Here is a 19,302-nt window from a genome sequence, read left to right on the forward strand (position 1 = left end):
TGTAAGTCTGTGCTGTGCTTAGCCGCTCAGTCATGTCTGACTCTGCGACCCCATGGACTGGAGCCCACCAGGCTCCTCTGTCCCTGGGGTTCTCCAGGCAAGAATACTGGAGTGGGTTGCCACGCCCTCATCCAGGGGATCTTCCCGACCCAGAGATGGAACCCGGGTCTCCTGCATCGCAGACGGGTTCTTTTATCGCCTGCACCCCAAGGAAGCCCCCGGGTACTGAAACGTTCCAAAGATGAACCCCAGAGGCTCTGAGGGGGTCAAAGAGAAAGAGGTGTTGGTATCACTCATCAGACAGTTGCTCTGAGCTCTGTAAGAGGATAAAGAAGTGATTACTTTTTCTAATAGTTAGCTCATTTTAAGTCATTTTTAAAATTTGAAGTAGTGATAGCAACATGAAAGAAAAATGTTTTTCATAAAAACTGCAGGCCTGTTGTACATAAAGGGACAATTAGCAGCAACATTGAATCTTCCCATGCAAAAATATATCTCTTTTTTAGGTTGTCTGTTATATATTATGGTTTTATAGTTTGTACATTTCTTACTGAACTTATATGTAGGTGTTTTATAGTTTTAGGTATAATTATGAGTAGTATCTTAAATGGTGGAACAGTTTTCTGAAGAGTCATTGCTGGTTATAGGAAAGCTGTTTTCACTTTGTGTTCAGTCTTCTCACCATATTATCATCTCTCAAACAGGTTTGGAAGTGATTGCTTTGAATTTCCTAGGAGACCATAGTATCACCTGTAAATAAGAGCTCTGTCTTCCCCTCTTTGGCCTTTGAACTTTGTGCTTTGTTTGTTTGTTTTTCCCTTCAGCTAGAACCTTCAGAGCTTGGTGACTAAGAGTATTCCTAACACAGCTTCCTTGTTCAATTCCTGGCTTTGGAGGTTTCACATTAAGCCTAGTGCCCGCCATACAAGTTTTTTATAAACTAAAAAGTCCTTTTCTCTGTCTTATCAAGGTTTTTATTTTTGTTAAATTTAAAAAAAAGCAGGAACAGAGATTAAATTTCTATGTTTTTTTCTTTTCTTACATACTTTTGTATGAATTACATTTAGTCAGTTCAGTCGCTCAGTCGTGTCCGACTCTTTGTGACCCCATGGACTGCAGCATGCCAGGCCTCCCTGTCCATCACCAACTCCCAGAGTTTACTCAAACTTATGTCCATCGAGTTGGTAATGCCATCCAACCATCTCATCCTCTGCCGTCCCCTTCTCCTCCTGCCTTCAGTCTTTCCCAGCATCAGGGTCTTTTCCAATGAGTCAACTCTTCGCATGAGGTGGCCTAAGTATTGGAGTTTCAGCTTCAGCATCAGTCCTTCCAATGAACACCTAGGACTGGTCTCCTTTAGGATGGACTGGTTGGATCTCCTTGCAGTCCAAGGGACTCTCGAGAGTCTTCTCCAACACCACAGTTCAAAAGCATCAATTCTTTGGTGCTCAGCACAACTACTGGGAAAACCATCATTGTGACTAGACGGACCTTTGTTGGCAAAGTAGTGTCTCTGCTTTTTAATATGCTGTCTAGGTTGGTCATAGCTTTTCTTCCAAGGAGCAAGTGTCTGTTAATTTCATGGCTTCAGTCACTGTCCACAGTGATTTTGGAGCTCCCCCCAAAAATTAAATCTGTCATTGTTTCCACTTTTACCCCATTTATTTGCTATGAAGTGATGGAACCAGATGCCATGATCTTTGTTTTTTGAATGCTGAGTTTTAAGCCAGCGTTTTCACTCTCTTCTTTCACCTTCATCAAGAGTTTCTTTAGTTCCTCTTCGCTTTCTGCCATTGAAGTGGTGTCATCTGCATATCTGAGGTTATTGATGTTTCTCCGAGCAGTCTTGATTCCAGCTTGTGCTTCATCCAGCCTGGCGTTTCACATGATGTACTCTGCATATAAGTTAAATAAGCAGGGTGACTGTGTACAGCCTTGACATACTCCTTTCCCAATTTTGAAGCAGTCAGCTATTCCATGTCATTCCAGCGTTGAATTATATTAGGCTTCCTAATTTTGAGATATTCTTGCATTCCTGGAATTAAACCCTACTAGAGTATATATTATTGTTTAATGCATTATTAGGTATTTTGTTTAGGATCTTTATTACTGTATCTGTATTCTAAGGTATTACTGAGTTTTCATCTTTGAGGTCTTGTTTGTTTTGTATAAAGGTTACGCTAATCTCATAGAATGAATGGAGAAACTTTCCTTTTTTTTTTTTTTTCAATTTTCAGGAATAGTTCAACTTTCCTGTTCTGTGAAGGAGAAGGATAGACTGATAGATCCCACCTTAAAGCTTTGGGATCTGGTCCATTGTTGCAGGGGGAGGAGCAGGGATTCAATATTTTTTACTGCCTTTTCAGTAAACGCTGTGTTTATGAACCTGTTTGGGGATTTCTGCTTCTTAAGTGAGTTTTACAAATTGATATTTGCCTAGGAAATTATCCACATCATTCAGATAAAGGGGTGGGTGTACACTTTGCTCACGGGGCAGTTGACAGCGGTGGGGACTTGACAGCCGCCAGACAGTTCATTCCCTCCCTCTAGCTTCATGTGGCAGAGAGCGTGCTTAGGAGGCCAGGGAGGAGGCAGGCCTTGCTCCCAGTGCCCCAGCTGTGCCCACACCTCCCCCCAGCTGCGCCCATGCGTTCCCCCCAGCTCTGCCCACGGCCTCCCCCCAGCTCTGCCCATGGCCTTCCCCCAGCTGTGCCCATGCGTCCCCCCAGCTCTGCCCACGGCCTCCCCCCAGCTGTGCCCACGGCCTTCCCCCCAGCTGTGCCCACACCTCCCCCCAGCTGTGCCCACACCTCCCCCCAGCTGTGCCCACACCTCCCCCCAGCTGTGCCCATGCGTCCCCCCAGCTCTGCCCACGGCCTTCCCCCAGCTGTGCCCATGGCCTTCCCCCAGCTGTGCCCATGCGTCCCCCCAGCTCTGCCCACGGCCTCCCCCAGCTGTGCCCACGGCCTTCCCCCCAGCTGTGCCCATGCGTCCCCCCAGCTCTGCCCACGGCCTTCCCCCAGCTGTGCCCATGGGCCTCCCCCTAGCTGTGCCCATGTGTCCCCCCAGCTCTGCCCATGGGCTCCCCCCCCCAGCTGTGCCCACGCCCTACACCACCGCCTGCACACACACACACACACACACACCCCCACCCCCCACCCCCCCCCGCCGCAGCCGCCAGAAGTCTGAATCGTTTGGAATGTCAGACGCTTCACCATGTTGACTCACCTTCTAAAGCATACTGTGCAGGGCCAACACGATCCTGGTGAGGGACCTGTTTGCAGCTCTTCTTTAATTAAGAGAGGCATAACCTGCTCGTGTTTTTTCCTGTTGTAGAAAATCTCCTTTGTATGTGTCCGTGTCCTTTCTCACTCCCGCCATTTTTGTGGTTCATTTCTTCCATTGTTCAGCCTGGCAGGAAGTTCAGAGAACCAACTTTTGGGTTTACCGATCACCTTTGCTTCTGGGTTTTCCCAGTAATTTCAGCCTCTAGGTTTACTTCCTTACTGGTTGAAGTTTTGTATTAAGTTACTCTTGTTTCATTTCGAGGGTGTATTGGTGGTTTTTGTCTGACTTGAAGATGTGGTAGGCTGTTTACTAGGCAGCTGCCCTGTGTTGGCTAGAGGGGAGCTCCGCTGGGGGCAGCCCCTGTGGGTGGTGCTTCCTTCCTTGTAGGACAGACCGCCACCCGCAGTGTTCCGATCATTCGGAAGATAATCCCACTCCGCCCTTTCAGTGGTTGTGCTTCAGTTTTTAATAATTTGTAAGAATACCTCTGTATAATCATCACTTACTCCCTTCATAGTCGTCTCCTTCACAGAAGTCAGTGCCTTGCGCCCGTTCCTGGTTCCTCTTCCCCTCAGTCTCTGACCTGTGGTCAAGTCTGCCCTCCTCAGACCTGACCGCCCTCACCATTTCCGAGTCTGCTGTGCAGCCGTGCTCACTGTATGACAGTCACCATCGTCCGGCCCTGGGATGTGCTCACCGCGGGCTGAGGCTCGTGGCCAGACAGCGGCGGGGCACCCACCCTGGCGCCAAGCGGACCCCGTGCTGGCGGGCCCCACTCTGATCTCAGCCTCTCTTTGTCGTGTGGATTCATCTCTGTGTTTCTTGTGCACGAAAACTGATGATTTTGAGTGAGTCAGTGAGCTGCTGAGGTGGAGCGTCCGGTGACCTTCTGTAGTTGGAGCTTCTCCTGTCTCCACATGCGGTCGCTTGCATCATTTAAAAAGTCTCCCCTTGGAAGTGTCCTGGTAGCTCTTGCTGGTACTAAGACTTTGTTTCTGTACCCCCCGCGTTTCCCGCAGATGACGATGAAGGCCAAGCAGCGCATGCTGACGGAGGACTGGGAGCTCTTCAAGCAGCGGCGGTTCATCGAAGAGCAGGTGTGCACGGGTGGGAGGGCGTGGTCGGAGCGAAGGTTTTCGCCGCAGAGCAAAGGGCTCCAGAGCCCACGTTGCACCATCTTCTTGGCAGACCTGTTTGCAGACTGGTTTTCCTTTCCGTTTCCTCGTCTCTGTACTCCTCCAGGGACATCCGCTTTTATCGAGTACCTCTCCCGGCTCACAGCCTCCCCACGTGCCCGGGCTCCTCCCGGGCGGGTGCTGCGTCTCTGGATTCCCTTCCGAGGCGGCGCAGCGAGGCCCCAGGGCCGGGCCACGGCCCTTCCTTGTGTGCTGGCGCTGTGCCTTCTCGAAGCTGCTGCCCGCCCCGCTCACCCCTTCGTGCCGCAGGTTCTCCCCGCCCCGCCCGCCGCCTCGGCAGCGCTCAGGGCCCGGCGTGCTGGTCTGGGGCGTTGCCTCGCTGGGAGACTTGCCCGCTTGCCCCGGTGCCTGCGCGGTATCTCCTGGCTGCTGTCACAGTGAGAGCCTGGGCCTCCGCCCCCTCCCGCCCGCGGTCCCCTCTGGGCAGCACGCGTTGCCACGGCTCCCGGGCCCCGCGCACTGAGCCTGTGACCTGTGTCAGCGGCCGCCGCCCGTGCCTGAGCCTGAGTTGCTCCGCAGGCTCATTTTCTGAAATGCAGAGGCGCGCCTGCTCCAGCGGGAGTTGAGGCGCTGCTTCCCCAGTGGTCCCCGGGCCCACCGTTGCCCCAGGCGCGGCTGGCGTGCTCGGCAGTGGCCTTGCTCCCACCTGCCGGCGCCGTCTGTGTGCACAGGCCTGGGGCCCGGGGTGCCGCTCCGCGCCGCTGCTGGCCTGGACACCCCGTGCCCGGACGCCGTCCGCACTGCCTCCCGCACCGAGCTCAGGCCTGGTGGGCCCCAGCAGCCTCCCCGCCTCTCCAGCAGCTCTCCTGGGCTCCCGTACCTCATGGTTTCCCCTGAAGTTTGGTCTCTCAAGTTTCTGAAGTTTCAGGTTCTGTCTCTTCCTCCAGAATCTAAGCTCCTGGGAGGCAGCGATTATCTCTCTGCCCTGGTTCCCAGTGAGTCCCCAGCCCACAGGAGAGCCAGGGCAAGACTGGGTGTCCCCGTCACGGGATGTGTCCTGCTGAGCAGCCTGCTGGGCTCTCCCCCGGCCTCTGTCCGAGCCTGCTCTCCCAGCCACGCCATGCGTACCGCTGCTGCCCCCCTTCCCGGCCCTGGCCCTCTTGAGGAAGCTGCGGGTAGCGGGTCTCTGAGTGGGACATACACAGCACCAGAATTACCGAAAAATACAGCCGTGTCATGGGGCAGGTCTTGCAAAGTTAACCTGTTGTCTTGTGATTTCCTCCAGTTCACGAAGAAGAAAGCCGTGGCTGGCGAGAACAGCTTCACGGACACCATGCGGCACGTGCTGTCCTCACGGCTGAGTGTGCCCGACTGCCCCAACTGCAACTACCGGAGGAGGTGGGCGCGCGCGGGGCCCCTGGGCACGTCTGCTGTGCCCGCTGGCTCTGCGCTGACTCCCTTGCTCCCCGCAGGTGTGCGTGCGATGACTGCAGCCTCTCCCACATCCTCACCTGCGGCATCATGGACCCCCCGGTCACGGGCGACATCCACATTCACCAGCTGCCCCTCCCAGTGGACGCGGCTACCGACTGCCTGTCCGAGATGCGCCCGCCTGGTGTGTCGTCAGCCAGCTCAGGGTCAGCGTCTAGCTCTCCCATTACCGTTCAGCAGCATCCCAGACTCATCCTCACAGACAATGGCTCTGCACCCACATTGTAAGTCGTGACTTTGTTACGAGGTTTCAGAAACTTAACTCATCCGATTCCAAGATGTAGACACAATAATGTCTGCAGCAGTACAGGAAGCGTTAAGGGTGCTTTTCAAGAAAAAGGACCATTCATTTTTTAAAATCGCTTTTAAATCATGGATGCAGTTTCATGAGCCGCCAGATGAGGTGAGGCAGGCGCGCGTCGGTCTGCAGGGCGTGTCTCCCGTGCTGGCCTGGCCCGCACCTGTCCGTCTCGTCCTCAGCCGGCGTCCACGCTTGCTCCATGTCCTGCCGAGAGCTCAGATGATCACTTCAGCAAGCGACTGAGAGGTTCTGTCCGTGTTCCCACATCAACCACAAGACGTTTTGTGCGGGCCAAGGGGTCCCCAGTTCACAGGGTGGGAAGCAGGCCCCATCCGACCCCTGGATGGGCCGTTCCCCTGGTGGGTGTTCACTAAGAGATGAAACATACCTTCCATGTGTCGTGGTGCCCGTTGGGGTCGGGAGCCCGGGGGAGGGATGGTCGCCCCAACCTTGCTGCCCGTGTTCCTCGGGTTTCTCAAGGAGGGGTTTCCCGACGAAACCAGGATGGGTTTCCCGACCTGAGTTCGTGCGTTGACTCTGAGGTTCTCCTTCGGCGTCCCTCAGTTCTCAGCAAGGCTTTGGTCTCGGACGCTGAGCTCCGCGGCTGCTCTCACTGGGCCCTGTGCTCCTCAGAGCCTGTGCAGGGCGGAGGGCCATCACAGCCAGGCGTGAGCTGGCTCATGATGGAGTGGCCGCGGCCAAGCACCAGTCATCAGGGCAGAACCCAGGCTAGCAGAGTGCCGCCTGCTCCCGGGCCTTAGTAGCTGACGCCAGCCGTGGGCGCCCACACTGCTGGTGGGCCAGAGCCAGGACCGCCTGAGGCGCTGCGGGCATCTGGCCGCCCGCGCATAGGGTCCGTGTCTTCCCAGCAGATACGGCCATCCCAGCACCTTCGTGGCTCCTGGCCCCGTATGTCCTTTTCCTGGTGCCGCTTCCGAGTGGTGAGACGGAAGCGGGGCATTTCTGTGGCGGGGCCGTGGGGCTGCCTGAACTCCCGAGTCTGGAGTCGCTGCACTGCAGGGAGCGCGTGGGTCTGTTACTTCATTTGGCCCCCCCGGGGTGGTGTGGGTACTGCCCAGGCCAGCGCCTGCGTCCACAGCTGCGGGCGCCCCGGGGCCGGGCGTTCCCAGCGGCTGGCCTGCCCGTGCGTGCTGTGGCCGCTCCAGGTGGCTGCGCACGGTGGTCCTGGGACTCGGTTCTCCCAGAAGTGGGCTGAAGCTGAGTCTGGCTGTTCTGCACCCTCTGCCCTGAAGCCCAAAGGGCTCCAGTTCTTAGGCTTTCTCCTTCTGGAAGGTTGAGTCTCACAGTGGGTGTGGAGGCACGGTGGTGTAGGACCATGGGGCGCCGCTTACTGTCAGGCCTTGAGCCCCGTACGCTGAGCTGGGAACTCAGTGCCGGCTCTTCTCAGGTACCAGAAAGCCTTACGTGTGAAGTGGTCTTCACAGCCTTGAAGTCGTGTCACTTCTTTTGGTAGACATCCCTTGTCTGTCACTGGGACGTCTTGCTCACGCTGGTAACGGGTTCTGAATGGACGTGACTGCGGCTGGCCTTGTGGTGGAAAAGCTGTGTTTTGTCACAGAAGTGCATGTGATGTTTTGTTCAGCTGGCTGTCTCTGAAATTTTGGTGGTTATAGAAACAAACGCTGAAGACCCAAGGTTGGTTTCTATACCCCTTTAATTATAATAAAAAATAGCGTCTGCTTGGAAATGGCAGAGAGAACAGTTGTACACTGGGGTGCTTCAAGTTGATCTATTGAAGTTTTCTGGTTTCCTTAATGTTTCTGCGTTTGGAGTTCTCTTTTCCGTTCTTCCAGACGGAACAAGCGGTCATCTTGGGGCATTTCCCTCCTGGTCAAGGTTACTGGGAGCCGCTGAGATGCGTGCGTGGTGCTCGGCGCCATGCTCCTGTGCACGAGAGCGGCTCTCCTGGGTGGGCAGGGCGCGGCCCCCAGCGGGCGCGGCCCCGCAGTGACCTCTCTGCGCGTCTCAGTTGCAGTGACGATGAAGACGTCGCCCCGCTGTCGGCCAAGTTTGCCGACATTTACCCGCTGAGTAACTATGAGGACGCCGAGGTGGTGGCCAGCATGAACGGCGTCCACGGAGAATTGAACGGCGGCGGGGAGAACCTGGCCCTAAAGGACGAGGTACGCACCCAGCCTCCGCATCACGACGATGAGTTGCCCCAGATGGTGTCTGGGGTTTGAGCATCCTGTGTTACTCTGGTTTAAAAACCATAAGTTACAGGTGACTGTCTTTAAAGTCCCCTCAGGTAAGCAGTACCAGCGGCAGTTCCTCGGAAGCTGATGACGAGGAGGCAGACGGCGAGAGTAGTGGGGAGCCCCCGGGAGCCCCGAAGGAGGACACAGCTCTAGGGAATGGGAGCCCCAGGGAAGAGGAAAGTAAAGTGGACAGCCCACCCCCGTCTTACCCAGCGCCGCAGGTATGGCTTTATCTCCTTGAGCTTGGCTTGGCCCAGGCTGTTGTTTCCGTGTCTGGTTTCTCTGAACATGAGTGCTACTGAACACAAAACCGAGGCCACTTGCAAATAAGCAAGCATGACTTGTACCCTTTCTTGATTCTTGCTCCTCGATCCGGAATCTGTTCCGGAACCTGTAATGTCATCTTGATTTTGCCCCACAGTGTGGGTCCAGGTAGTTAGGCGTCATGGAGGTTTTTTGTTTGTGTGGAAGCAAAGGAGGGTCATGTTGTTGAGGTTTTTGTGTTTTTTTGTTATATTTTTAATAAAATGAAAGAGTGGAATGTTAAAATTTCAAAAAAATGTTGGTTTTGTAAGGGAGCTTTCTTTTCTGGTAGCAATCTTCTGTTAACAAAAGGTGAGGATATTTTGCCAGACTGTCATTTTTTTCTTAGAGACCCTGGTTTTATAATAGATGCTCAAGCAGTTCTTAAAGGAAGAACACGTGAAGGCCAAGGCTGATTAAACCATTGTAACAGGTAGTGCAGTCTGCAGGAGAGGGGGCGCTGGAAGGGGTGCCCTGGGCCGTCTGCCCACTCCCTCCCCCTGGCCAGGTCCAGGACCTGCTCCCCCCAGCCCTGCTCCCCCCAGCCCTGCTCCCCCCAGCCCTGCTCCCCCCAGCCCTGCTCCCCCCAGCCCCTGCTCCCCCCAGCCCTGCTCCCCCCAGCCCCTGCTCCCCCCAGCCCTGCTCCCCCCAGCCCCTGCTCCCCCCAGCCCTGCTCCCCCCAGCCCCTGCTCCCCCCAGCCCCTGCTCCCCCCAGCCCCTGCTCCCCCCAGCCCCTGTTCACCCCCAGCCCCTGTTCACCCCAGCCCCTGTTCACCCCAGCCCCTGCTCCCCCCAGCCCTGCTCACCCCAGCCCCTGCTCCCCCCGAGCCCTTGCTCCCCCCAGCACCTGCTCACCCCCAGCCCCCGCCCCAGCCCCTGTTCACCTCCAGCACCTGCTCACCCCAGCCCCTGCTCCCCCCAGCCCTGCTCCCCCCAGCCCCTGCTCCCCCCAGCCCCTGCTCCCCCCAGCCCCTGCTCCCCCCAGCCCCGCTCACCCCAGCCCCTGCTCCCCCCAGCCCTGCTCCCCCCAGCCCCTGCCTACCCCCAGCCCCCGGCCGCCCCAGCCCCTGTTTACCCCCAGCCCTGCTCCCCCCAGCCCTGCTCCCCCCAGCCCTGCTCCCCCCAGCCCCTGCTCACCCCAGCCCCTGTTCACCCCAGCCCCTGCTCCCCCCAGCCCTGCTCCCCCCAGCCCCTGCTCACCCCAGCCCCTGCTCACCCCAGCCCCTGTTCACCCCAGCCCCTGCTCCCCCCAGCCCCTGCTCCCCCCAGCCCCTGCTCCCCCCGAGCCCTTGCTCACCCCAGCACCTGCTCACCCCCAGCCCCTGGCCGCCCCAGCCCCTGTTCACCCCCAGCCCCTGCTCACCCCAGCCCTTGCTCCCCCCAGCCCTGCTCCCCCCAGCCCCCGGCCGCCCCAGCCCTGCTCCCCCCAGCACCTGCTCACCCCCAGCCCCCGGCCGCCCCAGCCCCTGTTCACCCCCAGCCCCTGCTCCCCCCAGCCCCTGCTCCCCCCAGCCCTGCTCCCCCCAGCACCTGCTCACCCCCAGCCCCCGGCCGCCCCAGCCCCTGTTCACCCCCAGCCCCTGCTCACCCCAGCCCCTGCTCACCCCAGCCCCTGCTCCCCCCAGCCCCTGCTCCCCCCAGCCCTGCTCCCCCCAGCCCTGCTCCCCCCAGCACCTGCTCACCCCCAGCCCCCGGCCGCCCCAGCCCCTGTTCACCCCCAGCCCCTGCTCACCCCAGCCCCTGCTCCCCCCAGCCCCTGCTCACCCCAGCCCCTGTTCACCCCCAGCCCCTGTTCACCCCCAGCCCCTGTTCACCCCCAGCCCCTGTTCACCCCAGCCCCTGCTCCCCCCAGCCCCTGTTCACCCCCAGCCCCTGTTCACCCCCAGCACCTGCTCACCCCAGCCCCTGTTCACCCCCAGCCCCTGCTCCCCCCAGCCCTGCTCCCCCCAGCCCCTGTTCACCCCCAGCCCCTGCTCCCCCCAGCCCTGCTCCCCCCGGGCCCCTGCTCACCCCGGGCCCCTGTTCACCCCGGGCCCCTGTTCACCCCAGCCCCTGTTCACCCCCAGCACCTGCTCCCCCCAGCCCCTGCTCCCCCCAGCCCCCGGCTGCCCCAGCCCTGCTCCCCCCAGCACCTGCTCACCCCCAGCCCCTGGCCGCCCCAGCCCCTGTTCACCCCAGCCCCTGCTCACCCCAGCCCCTGCTCCCCCCAGCCCCTGCTCCCCCCAGCCCTGCTCCCCCCAGCCCTGCTCCCCCCAGCACCTGCTCACCCCCAGCCCCCGGCCGCCCCAGCCCCTGTTCACCCCCAGCCCCTGCTCACCCCAGCCCCTGCTCACCCCAGCCCCTGCTCCCCCCAGCCCCTGCTCCCCCCAGCCCCTGCTCCCCCCAGCCCTGCTCCCCCCAGCCCTGCCTCCCCCAGCACCTGCTCACCCCCAGCCCCTGGCCGCCCCAGCCCCTGTTCACCCCCAGCCCCTGCTCCCCCCAGCCCCTGCTCACCCCAGCCCCTGCTCACCCCAGCCCCTGTTCACCCCCAGCCCCTGCTCACCCCAGCCCCTGTTCACCCCCAGCCCCTGTTCACCCCCAGCCCCTGTTCACCCCAGCCCCTGTTCACCCCAGCCCCTGTTCACCCCCAGCCCCTGCTCAGCCCAGCCCCTGCTCCACCCAGCCCCTGCTCCACCCAGCCCCTGCTCCCCCCAGCCCTGCTCCCCCCAGCCCTGCTCCTCCCAGCCCCCGGCCGCCCCAGCCCCTGCTCCCCCCAGCCCTGCTCCCCCCAGCCCCCGGCCACCCCAGCCCTGCTCACCCCAGCCCCTGCTCACCCCAACCCCTGTTCACCCCAGCCCCTGTTCACCCCCAGCCCCTGCTCCCCCCAGCCCCTGCTCCCCTCAGCCCCTGCTCCCCCCAGCCCTGCTCCTCCCAGCCCCCGGCCGCCCCAGCCCCTGCTCCCCCCAGCCCTGCTCCCCCCAGCCCCCGGCCACCCCAGCCCTGCTCCCCCCAGCCCTGCTCACCCCAGCACCTGCTCACCCCAGCCCCTGCTCCCCCCGAGCCCTTGCTCCCCCCAGCCCTGCTCACCCCAGCACCTGCTCACCCCAGCCCCTGCTCCCCCCGAGCCCTTGCTCACCCCAGCTCCTGCTCCCCCCAGCCCTGCTCCCCCCAGCCCTGCTCCCCCCAGCCCCTGCTCCCCCCAGCCCCAGTGTACCACCAGCCCTGCTCCCCCCAGCCCCTGCTCCCCCCAGCCCCAGTGTACCACCAGCCCCTGCTCCCCCCAGCCCCCCTGCCCCCCAGCCCCCGGCCCCAAGAGCCAGACTGACTGACTGTGTGTCCTTCCAGCGTTGGTTTGTGCAGATACAAGCGCTCTCCTCTACTGAAGAGAAAGGCCTACCCTGACACTCACGCCCCCACCCCGCCCGGCCGCGCGTCCTGACCAGCTTGGTTGGCGCTCACTTCCTCGTGCTCTGCTGCTGGCCTCCCTGTGTCCCACTGTGGGGACAGGCCCTAGTTATGTGGTGTTTTGTTTCCAGTCTGCTGATGGACACTTGTGTTTGCCTTCTTTTACTTTCCCATCGTAAACTCTCCTGTGAGTGACCTCACATGTCTGACGTCTCACCCGTAGGAGGTTTTGTCCCCAGGAGGGTCACCAGCAGCGGCTTTCTCCGGTCAGAGTGTGGTGGCCTCCTGCGGTCACAGGGGAGTTTTGAACTCTTGCCAATCTGATAGATGAGAAATGGCATCCCTGTGAGGTTTCAATTTTTATTTCATTTTTGATGGACAAAGTTAAGCTTTTTGTCGTATATATTTAAGGGCTCTGTGGGCTGTCTCCTTTTCTATCTAGTGTTTGGGTTTAAGAGTTCTTTAAACAAGTCCTTTATCAAGTAAGTGATCCACAAATATTTTCTTTTGGTCTGTGGTATGTCTATTAGGTTTTTTTTTTACAGTGTTTTTGAAAAGCAAAAGTTACTGATTTTGATGCATTCCAGTTTATCAGCTTTTTCTTTCATGAATCATGCTTTTGATGTCATATCCAAAAAACTTTTACCTAATACAAAACTGTTTTCCTCTCAAAGCTTTGTAATTTTAGCTCTTGCTTAGGTTTGCCGTCCACTCAGCTCAGTTTTGCTAATGGTCTGAGGTGAGGGGCGTGTTTGATGCCCAGCTGGCACAGTGCTATTTGTCAAAAAGACCATCCTCTCCCCTGCTGAATTGCATTGGCCACTTGTTGAAAATCAATTGACTGTGAACGTGCAGATTCGTGTCCGTGCTCCGTGTCTTGCTCCTTTGATCTCTGCATCCATAAACCCATATTCTGCTTGACTGTTGCTTTATGGTAAGTTTGGAGATCAGGCAGGATCTGCCTTACTCTTGTTGGGTCTTTTTCAGAATTGTTTAAGCTGTTCAAAGTCCTTTGCGTTTCCAATATGTTTTTTCCCAGGTGTGAAAGTGAAAGTGGTTCAGTTGTGTCCGCTTCTTTGTGACCTCACGGACTATACAGGCCAGAATACTGGAGTGGGTAGCCATTCCCTTCTCCGGGGGATCTTCCCAACCCAGGGATGGAACCCAGGTCTCCTGCGTTGCAGGCAGATCCTTTACCAGCTGAGACACCAGGGAACACTCAGTTGGAATGTTAAGTTTCTTAGAATTAATTTTTTTTAGGGTGTAGTTGTTTTGTAATGTTGTGTTAGTTTCGTACACATTTCATTTTACTATTTTTGGGTGGGGTCCGCACCTCATGGCTCACAGGATCTCAGTTCCCTGACCAGGCACTGAGCCTGGGCCATGGCAGTGAAAGTGCCGAGTCCTGACCACTGGACCCCCAGGGAACTCCCCCCTTAGACATTTTAGGGACAACTTGTTACCTTCTGCAAAAGACCTGCTTGGATTTTAATAGAGGTTGTGTTGAATTCTTGAATATTTGGTAAAATTCATCACCAAAACCCTCTGGGCCTAATCTTTTATTTGTGGAGTGATAAGGATCAATTTTGGGAAAAGAGTCTTATGAAAATTGCACATGCTGTTTCTTTCCATTTGTTTAGGTCATCTTTAGTTTCTCTCTGCAATTTTTAAAAATTTCTAGTCTGTGTCTCTTAAGTTTATTCTGAAGTTTTTAGATGTTTTTTGATTCTATACTAAAGGTATTTTCTAATCTTGGTTTTCTTCTTCATTTCTTTAATATTTATTTATTTGGCTGTGCTGGGTTTAGTGGCAGCACGTGGGATCTTCCATCTTCCTTGCGGCATGCAGAATCTTTAGTTGTGGCGTGAGAACTCTTAGTTGAGTCTGTGGGATCTAGTCCCCTGACCAGGGTTGGGACTCGGGTGCCCCCTGCATCGGAAGCACGGAGTCTTAGCCACCGAACCACAAGGGAAGTCCCTGATTTCGATTTTCAACTGATTGTTGGTAATATGTAGAAATACAGTCAATTCTTATGTATTGATTTTGAATTCTGCAGCTTTGCTAATAAACTTGTTTGTTCTAGTGTGGTTGAGGTTTTATGGGTTTGTTTTTGGGTTTTTTTGGTAGATTACTTTGGGTTTTATACACGCAAAATCGTGTTGTCTGTGAGTGAGCAGTTTTACTTCTTCCTTTATGGTCTGGATTCTTTTAATCTCCTACTCTTTCTTTATTGAGCTAGCTAGGACCTCTAGCACAGCATTGAACAGAAGTGGTGCAAGCAGACATCTCTGCCTATTCCTAGTCTTAGGGGGGCAGTGTTGAATCTTTGACCAGTAAAATATGATGGTAGCTGTCGGTTTTTCTTAGATGTCCTTTGTCAAGCTGAGGAAATTCTGTCCTACTCCTAGGTTTGTTTGGGTTTTTTTTTTTTTGAGAATTTTATCGTGAATATTCATTGTATTTTTAAGATACCTTTTCTCCATCTCTGAGATGTCCCTGTGGTTTTCATCCTTTGTTCTGTTACCAGGTTGTATCTCATCAAGGGATTTAAACCAATCTTGTGTTCCTGGGATAAATCCCACCTGGTCATGGCATATAGTCTTTTTTTTTTTAATATATGTTGCTTGATTGGTTTGCTAATGTCTTATTAGGATTTCTGCATCTACATTAATGAAAGATATTGGTCTGTTGTCTATCTTCATGATGTCTTTGAAACTCACCGTTAAAAAAACTTAAGATCATGGCATCCAGTCCCATCACTTCATGGCAAATAGAAGGGGGAAAAGTGAAAGCAGTGACAGATTTTTATTTTGGGGGGCTCCAAAATCACTGCAGATGGTGACTTGCAGCCATGAAATTAAAAGATGCAGAGAGTCAGACACGACTTAGCTACTGAGCAGCAGCAGCAGCAGTGATGTCTCCGCCTCAGAGAATGAGCCGGGAGTGTTTGTTCTGCCTCTGTTTTCTGAAGGGATTTGTCTGAGATTGACATCTTTTAAATATTTGATGGAATTCACCAGTGAAATCCCATGGACCTGGTCTTTGTTTGTGGGAAAATTACTAATTCAGATTTTGTTTACTTGCTACAAGTCTATTCAGATTTTTTATTTCTTCTTGGATTGAGTTTAATGATTTGTGTCTTTTTAGGAATTTATCCATTTCATCTAAGTTGTCTAATTTGATGTCTTATGGTTGTTTATTACCTCTTTTTAGTTCTGTGGAGTCAGTAGTAATATTAATTCCTAATTTGGGTAATTGTTTACTCCTTTATAAGTCCCTCAGTCAGTTTGGCTAATATTTTTGTAAATAGACCTTTTTTTTTTTTCTGTTTTTCTCTTTTCTGTTTCATTGATTTCTGTTCTGATCTCCATTATTTTTTTCTATATTCTTGGGGTTAATTTTTTCTTTTTCTAGCTTCTTAAATTTAAAGCTGAGATTACTGATTTTAGAGCTTCCAAATTTATTAAGACTTGTTTTATGGCCTAACATGTGGTCTAACCTAGATGTGCACTTGAAAATTGTGTTCTGCCCCTCTTAGGTGGAATGTCCTATAAATGAAAGTTCAGTCAAATTGATAGCTTTATGCAAGTCTTCTGTATCCTTACTGATTTTCTATGTAATTCTAAAAATTACTGAAAGAGACATATTGAAGTCTCAAAAGTTATAACTTTTGGATTATCTATCTCCTTTTTAAAATCTGCCAGTTTTTGATTCATGCATTTTGGGACAGTGTTGTTGAATGTATATCCATGTAATTATTGTTCTGCCTCCCTAATATATTGGCCCTTTTGTCACTGTGAAATATCTCCCTGCTGATATTTCTTATCTGAGACTATTTTCTCTAATATTAATATAGCCATTCCAGCTGTCTTCAGGTTACTGTGTGTATGTTTTATAAATTTTTATCCTTTTAGTTTTAGCTTCTTTGTGCCTTTTAGCATGCTTGCTCTTACGTTTTCACTCTGTCCTCCGTCAGCTTCTGCCTTTGGTTTGGAATGCCTCACTTACACTTCACGTCACTGTGGAGGGTCCTCCAGCTGCCTTTCGCTGCCGCTTCTCTGTCTCATGTTCTTGTACCTCTGTCTCTACTTCCTTTTTTCATATCAAACAAAATTTTTGTGTACCATTTTAAATTCTGCTACTGATTCTTGAATTATATTACTTTTGTTTTGTTTTTTAGTTAGTTTTTAAAGGGTGTGGGGAGTTGGGAATAGGAAGAGCCCTGGGCAAGAAAGCTAGATTCCTTCTGTTCTTAAGTAGAAGTTTAGCAGATGTGCATGAATAAGCGCTTCTCAGTATGTTTTCCCTTTGGTTGATTCCAGAGCCTCAGAGTGATGGCCTTTGACATTGCGTTCAGTTTTGCACTTGTTTTGAGGGAGAAGAGTCCCCGACTGCTTCATTCCGCCTTGGCCGGAAGGCCCGTCTCTGGCGCACTCTGAAGAACCTCTGTGAGGCCATCCGTTAAGCGGTGTGCGCCCAGCGGAGCGTGGCCCCAGTGCTCTCGTGCTTGGTCCCAGCTCCCTCCCTCCACTCTGCCATCGTGCAGTCCCCGCGGCCCTGCTCAGACAGGCGCGGGATGCAGACGGGTGAGGCTGCCGCCCCGGCAGACGCCCGGCTGGGGTGAGGTGCGCACGCCTTGTCTCTCCAGGCCTCTTCAGTCCCAGTCCTGGGGGCCCTCGCTCACCTCGCGAGGAGGGACCCGTCTGCCCGGGGTGTCAGGACGGGCCCCGCTGCCTCTGTATTTGCTGTGTGGCTGATTCTCGTTCAGTCCATGTCATTCTTTGTTTCCCTAAATACTCAGGACTCACTCACTAAATACTCTTTTATTTTTCCTTTCCCTTTAGGCAGAACAAGCTCCAAACACTTGTGAATGTCATGTTTGTAAACAAGAGGCGTCTGGATTAACGCCGTCAGCAATGACTGCTGGCGCCCTGCCTCCCGGCCACCAGTTTCTGAGCCCTGAGAAGCCCACGCACCCTGCTCTGCACCTGTACCCCCACATCCACGGACATGTGCCCTTGCACGCCGTCCCGCACCTGCCTCGCCCTCTCATCCACCCCACCTTGTACACGGCGCCCCCCTTCACACACAGTAAGGTGAGCGGGCGGGAGGGGCCGGGGCGCCCACACGTCTCTCAGACCTTGAGCAGAGCCTGTTTAAGCAGACAGACCCGTAAAGTGGCGGCTTGTGTGACCACGATCACGGGAGGCTCTGCAAGTGTTTCCTTTTACTGTAATATCTTCACCTCCTGGGGTTTGGAACCTTTACTCTTGTAAAAACAGTCATGAGAGTCATGGTTCATTCCTTCGGAATTGACCATGAAGTGGAGAGGTTTTCACGTGGTACTGGTGTAATGGGTTGAGCTGGGGGCCACAGGGCCTCTGCCCACCCAGAGGGCAGCTCAGTTCTCCAGCTTTTCGGGGCCTGGCGGTGGTGGGTAGAATAGCTTGAAAGCAGCACGAGTCCTCTGACACTGGCTGGGCTCCACAGGGTCCTGCATGGCTGTCCTCTGAGCGTGACGCTGAGGACTGTTATGTAGAAAGGCACGGGCTTGAAGGAGGGACCCTGGGCACCGTGCGGCGGAGGCTCCTGTGCCGGCAGGTGAGCGGGGGGCCGGGGGCCGCCGGGCGGGCCCGGGAGGACAGAGGGTGACGGCCGGGAGGGGCGGCGCACACTGCCCCTCGTCCGTGAGCCTGAGGCCCGTGCTGAGCGCCGTAGGCTTTGCAGTGAGCTGGTTAGGCTTGTTTCATTATTCGTACCTTAGATAGCTTTGCTCTCTAGCTACTTTGAACTTACTTTAATTGACTCACATCATAACTTTTAATTTTTTATCAGTTATTCTGGCTAATGTTATTAGGTCTAATCAGTCAAAAATGGAACTCTCCCCAGACTATACTAATAGACGGTGATTCTCTGCTGCGAAGAAAGGGCGCATGTGGCGTGAGAGGGACTTTCTCAGACGGCACGTCACCCTCGCTGGGGCGGGCGCCAGGTGGGGTTGCTGGCTTGTTATAGAGTATCCTCAGTCTGTTATGTTCTGTGATAGTAAGTGCTTGGTAACCACTCAGATTTATGCCTGAATTTTATTAGGTTGACTATTGCTTCTGTGATAACCCAGTTAGTAAAGAATCTGCCTGCAATGCAGGAGACCCCAGTTCGATTCCTGGGTCGGGAAGATCCCCTGGTGAGGGGATAGGCTACCCACCCCAGTATTCTTGGGCTTCCCTTGTGGCTCAGCTGGTAAAGAATCTGCCTGCAGTGTAGGAGACCTGTGTCCAATCCCTGGGTTGGGAAGATCCCCTGGAGAAGGGAAAGGCGACCCTCTCCAGTATTTTGGCCCGGAGAATCCATGGTCTATAGTCCATGGGGTCGCAAAGAGTCAGACGTGACTGAGCGGCTTTCACTGTGACTCACTGCTCAGTTCAAACACATAATGACACTTTTATTTGTCGGGTGATTTTAAGTAGCATATTCATGTATATATTCAAGGCCAGGCTGTTTGTATGGTCCGCCCAGTCCTTCACCCTTTTCCTCAGGTGAGCATATGAGTTTGGGAGCTGTTTGCTCCCTGTTCTTAAATAGAGCTCCATTTCCTAGTCCTAGGGAACCACCTGGAGAAGAGGGTGTAGAATGTTCTCTCATTTGTTTGTGCTGGTGTAAACTATTCAAGAATTAGTTCCTAAAAATCTTCAAGTAAACTAGTGAAATTTATTATTCCTAGTCTAGTTAAAACTGATTATTCCCCTGGGTTTTGGCCTTTTCTCAGGATGTTACCTGCAGTGTATAGAAGGATAAAGGGGAGGAAGCATCGTCTGTGTTGCAGTCTGTTACCACTGAACTGTAATCCAGTAGATAGATGAGAAAGATTCATGGGTCGAAAATGCAGAGGGCCAGCTATTAAGCTGTATTTTAATTACTTACTGTTAGTGTCAAGATGAGTCACTGATACAATTAAAATACACTAACTGGGTGCCATTTTTATTTGGAAAAATGAGATGCATTTGACAGAATGCTTCACTCGCACCTGGTATAAGAGCGTTTCTCTACATAGTCCCACGCTGTCACCTGCTTAAGCAGGCTTTACAGAGTTGGCGTGTGCCCCTCGAGCTAGCTTGGCTCAGGTGAGCGCCGTGGCCGCACCCGTGCCTGAGCGCACAGAGGCCCCGGCCCTGCAGGAGCT

General features: G+C 54.4%; 2 protein-coding genes across 7 annotated transcripts in view; both read left to right on the top strand.

The window, feature by feature from the left end:
- LOC136152956 (protein FAM193A-like) overlaps positions 1 to 19,302 on the top strand; it is a 200,687-nt gene that overhangs the window by 152,060 nt on the left and 29,325 nt on the right. For all 6 annotated transcript variants that reach the window (XM_065914528.1, XM_065914527.1, XM_065914530.1 and 3 more), the window contains 6 exons: positions 4,308 to 4,385; positions 5,710 to 5,822; positions 5,897 to 6,139; positions 8,207 to 8,360; positions 8,477 to 8,656; positions 16,967 to 17,218. In XM_065914528.1, the coding sequence (XP_065770600.1) occupies positions 4,308 to 4,385; positions 5,710 to 5,822; positions 5,897 to 6,139; positions 8,207 to 8,360; positions 8,477 to 8,656; positions 16,967 to 17,218 (1,020 nt within the window). The remainder of the gene's footprint in view (positions 1 to 4,307; positions 4,386 to 5,709; positions 5,823 to 5,896; positions 6,140 to 8,206; positions 8,361 to 8,476; positions 8,657 to 16,966; positions 17,219 to 19,302) is intronic.
- On the top strand, positions 8,881 to 12,119 carry LOC136152883 (uncharacterized). Its single transcript, XM_065914366.1, is given in 6 exon segments — positions 8,881 to 8,886; positions 9,503 to 10,029; positions 10,074 to 11,235; positions 11,320 to 11,481; positions 11,483 to 11,896; positions 11,898 to 12,119. Coding segments are annotated over 6 exon segments (2,493 nt in total).

This window comes from Muntiacus reevesi, chromosome 22, assembly GCF_963930625.1.
Source record: "Muntiacus reevesi chromosome 22, mMunRee1.1, whole genome shotgun sequence".
In the NCBI taxonomy this organism is placed as follows: Eukaryota; Metazoa; Chordata; class Mammalia; order Artiodactyla; family Cervidae; genus Muntiacus; species Muntiacus reevesi.